The sequence below is a fragment of the Loa loa genome (genome assembly GCF_000183805.2).
Source record: "Loa loa unplaced genomic scaffold supercont3.163, whole genome shotgun sequence".
Taxonomy (NCBI): Eukaryota; Metazoa; Nematoda; class Chromadorea; order Rhabditida; family Onchocercidae; genus Loa; species Loa loa.
Window position 1 is genome coordinate 84,235 of NW_018108343.1, and position 3,554 is coordinate 87,788.

The 3,554-nt window shown below is 28.5% G+C and overlaps 1 protein-coding gene across 3 annotated transcripts in view; it reads left to right on the plus strand.

The window, feature by feature from the left end:
- Positions 1-2,220: 2,220 nt before the first annotated feature.
- LOAG_17966 (pseudouridine synthase) overlaps positions 2,221-3,554 on the plus strand; it is a gene marked incomplete at its 5' end in the record, with an annotated part of 4,533 nt that continues 3,199 nt past the window's right edge. For 2 of the 3 annotated variants that reach the window (XM_020450633.1, XM_020450634.1), the window contains 3 exons: positions 2,550-2,624; positions 2,710-2,781; positions 2,935-3,044. In XM_020450633.1, coding sequence (XP_020305657.1) covers positions 2,550-2,624; positions 2,710-2,781; positions 2,935-3,044 — 257 coding nt within the window. Of the gene's footprint in view, positions 2,305-2,549; positions 2,625-2,709; positions 2,782-2,934; positions 3,045-3,554 lie in introns of those variants that run through there. The other variant, XM_020450635.1, reaches the window with a different exon arrangement.

A 3,554-nucleotide genomic window follows, 5' to 3' on the forward strand; every position in this document is an offset into this window, starting at 1 on the left:
CACTACATTATGATAAGCGTGATAGGCATATTTGCGCCACTACATTATGATAAGCGTGATAGGCATATTTGCGCCACTACATTATGATAAGCGTGATAGGCATATTTGCGCTACTACATTATCATAAACTTTATTGATGTAGTATTTATGAATTAATTATAATAGAATTTAAATTTATTCAGACAAATATAACTCTTTGATTATATGTAACAAAAAAAAAAAAGAAAAAGAAAAAAGATAGGATTGATAATTTATGCGAAATAAAATGGAAAATTTGTTGATGGAAAATTTTGGAATGGATGATAAAAGTGCTGTTTAAATTCTTTCAAACGAAACTAAAATAGGTGCATTTTCAATTTCTCTTGGGAATTATTTATTTTTGATATTTTTAAATCCAATTTCAATTTATTTATTTCCGATACTTGTTTTTTTTTGACACTTATTTTTTTAATTTCCGATACTTTCACATTTATCTGTTTCTGATATTTATTTATTTATTTCTAATAATTTTAAATTAAATTAGAAAATTGGATTTAAAGAAAAAATGTAATAATCGTAAAATCACTCATTTCTTCTATTATTCACTTAAAATTATCAGAAATAAATAAATACCAATCAATTTATCCATATAATTAATGAGTTGTTCTCAAAAAAAAAAAAAGAAAAGAAAAGAAAGATTTTAATGGTTGAATGAACTTGCAAGTTTATTTTAACTACCAAAAGTTTTCTCCTAAGAAGAAAAATAAAAGACTTTTTCGTTTTTTTTGATTCCTTTAAAAGTTACAGAAATTATTGTTAATTTTGAGGGAAAATTAGGAAAGTTCTGAATCATCTTATTAGTTATTTGTATTAAATATTACAATGTTTTAAGAAAAAAAAAATTTTTTTTTTTTTTGCAGTTTTTATGCATCCAAAATTAACATTTCTTCAGAAAAAAAAACAACAACAACAATACATATTTGCAACAAAATTGAAAATTAATGTTGCAAAATTTTTAAATCAAATAATTTCACTTTTCTTTTTTTTTTCTTTTAAGAAAAAAGGAGTAGGAAAGGAAAATTGATTTTTCGAGAATTTAACAAATTGCAAACAACATCAATACATTCATTAAATTAAATTTCGAAATTTGCAATCATTTATAAACATAATATTATCCATAATTTTGCTAAATTGGAAGATTTTTTTTTTCTTTTTGCTTTTCTCATGAATAATTAAGAGATCTTAGCTAATTGTAATAGGAACTTTAAACTAATGAAAAAGCTCTTTCTATTTAAACTTTTATCCTTACATCCATTTTTTTTTTTTTTGATCTATTATTCATTTCCGGTTAAGGAGAAATTGTTTATAAATATTTTTCGCCGATAAATAACATCCATAAATTACCAGTTTAGCTTAGTTTCATTTCGTCTTCGTTCCGGTTGATGAAAATGATTTCAGTTAACGTTGAAAGTTCGTTTGCTTTCTTTACATTTTAAATGCAAATTTTTTATCAGGATTTTCAAATATACTTATAGTAAGTGAGATAGTGAGTTCATTAATCTGATCATAGATGATATGAGCGTAATTAAGGAGGAATGTAATTAACAAGTCATTCTTACATTTCTGATATTGGCAAGATCTGATGGAATTAGAAGTATTGATTGAATGATTAATGATAACAGTGAATAAGAATGGCATTTAATGATAGAATGATCAAAGAGCCAGTTTTGGTATGTCAGTCATTACGACCAAAGATCAGAAGATTTGTTGAGAAATTGTCGAGATGGTAACAATTGTTTACCGATTATAGGAATTGGGATGACAAATGGAACAATATTGGGAAGGATAGAGTGATGGTCGAGAAAATAGGATAGGATAGTTTGGTATAGTGTTAGAGGATGCAGTAAATGATACAAGAGAGTGAAAGGATGGGACAACAGAATGTGGTAGTATTAGATATTCTGAGATGAGATTTTTATTTAAAGTAACATGGAGTAGTATAAAAGTGTTATCAAATGATAGAAATAGCAATAAGATATGATAAAGAAGGGAAATATAATAGTAATAATAATAAACTTCCAAATAATGACTGGATCATAATATGGAAATTTCAAAAATTTTAATTTAGATTGAAACGGCCGAAGCCATGAAATGCCACACGGGCTGTGTTTTTTTTTTTCTGGTGGTTTACATGAAATCGATTGAGAGGGGGAAAGGAAAGAGGGATGGTGATGTGTGAAGGAAGTTGAGGCGGGGAGGGTCGTGTGGTTTTTGGTCGAAAGGATTGGTTCATTCGATATAGACTGCTAGTTAGAATGCAAATATGTAATCAGTTTAGGAGATTTTTTTTTTGTCATTTATCGTAGATTCATTATGTGTCATTTGTTATTCATTGTTCGATCAATTCCTAGACCAATCGATAGTTCTTAGATTGATATGTATATATATATACAGTATATTTGATGATCTGCCAATTAGACTTATTTATTGAACTCTTAACAAATAAATCGAGGAGCTAGAAATTTTAAAATATTTTAAGAAAGATATTGAAAAGAACATCCGATTACTTTATGTGTCACAAAACTGAATCATTTAATTTTGGACCTAAAAATGATGAAGTGGAAAAGTTGCGCCTTGTCATATTTGTGGATTCAAAAAGAAGGGGAAAAAGATTGAATGATGCACTTTCCAAATAAACTTGATAAAGGTTAATTAATTTAAATTTTTCAGCCGCTTAAACAAGAAGATCTGGTGCAACAACCACCGCAAGCCGTACCATCTGAAATGGCTGAAACCAACAACGTAAGCAATTTTAATTCAGTTAAAGAGTTTTGAAAGTTTTGAAGGAAAAAATGGAAAAATGGAAAAGTGGTCTTTGTTTATTCAGATCTATTCAGCATTTAATTCATATGTTATGTTTTGAAGTGAATTTACACAAACACAATTATTTTGCAGAAGCCGGAGGGCCATTACGAGCAGCCAAAGACTGAAACGCCCTTGAATGACGAAAACCACATTGACGGCAAGAAGATCGTTGCACGTCATATACAGGGCACCGTGAAGTGGTAAGCGTACTGAAACTTGTCTTTATGTGTTCGGATTTGGGATTAAAGCGTTCGTGGTAGTATCATTTGTAGCATCATTGTTGAAGAAAGCAACATTATTGCCCGTATCTTTTACTACATTTTATGTTTACAAACTACGAATGGTATTACCACGAACGCTTTAACTGCATGGCTTATGCCGTAAACAGCATTGTTTTTAAAAATCTCGCAGTTTTGACTTCATATTTAGCGGGTGAAATAATATAAGCTCATAAGATATTTGGTATGAATTTATACGAGCATCAATCATACCAGTTTGGTAAATTGGGCAGATTGATTCTGTGATGGGTGATAGAGAACAGTAGTGATTAACAGGGTATCAAGTTGCTCATTATATGATTAATAAGCTTTGATTCTATTCAGAATATGATTCCATAGTGATATTTAGAAACATTATCATTTTCTACCGTATTTCCCCAGTAATGTATATACATATATGTATATATATATATATATATATATATATATATA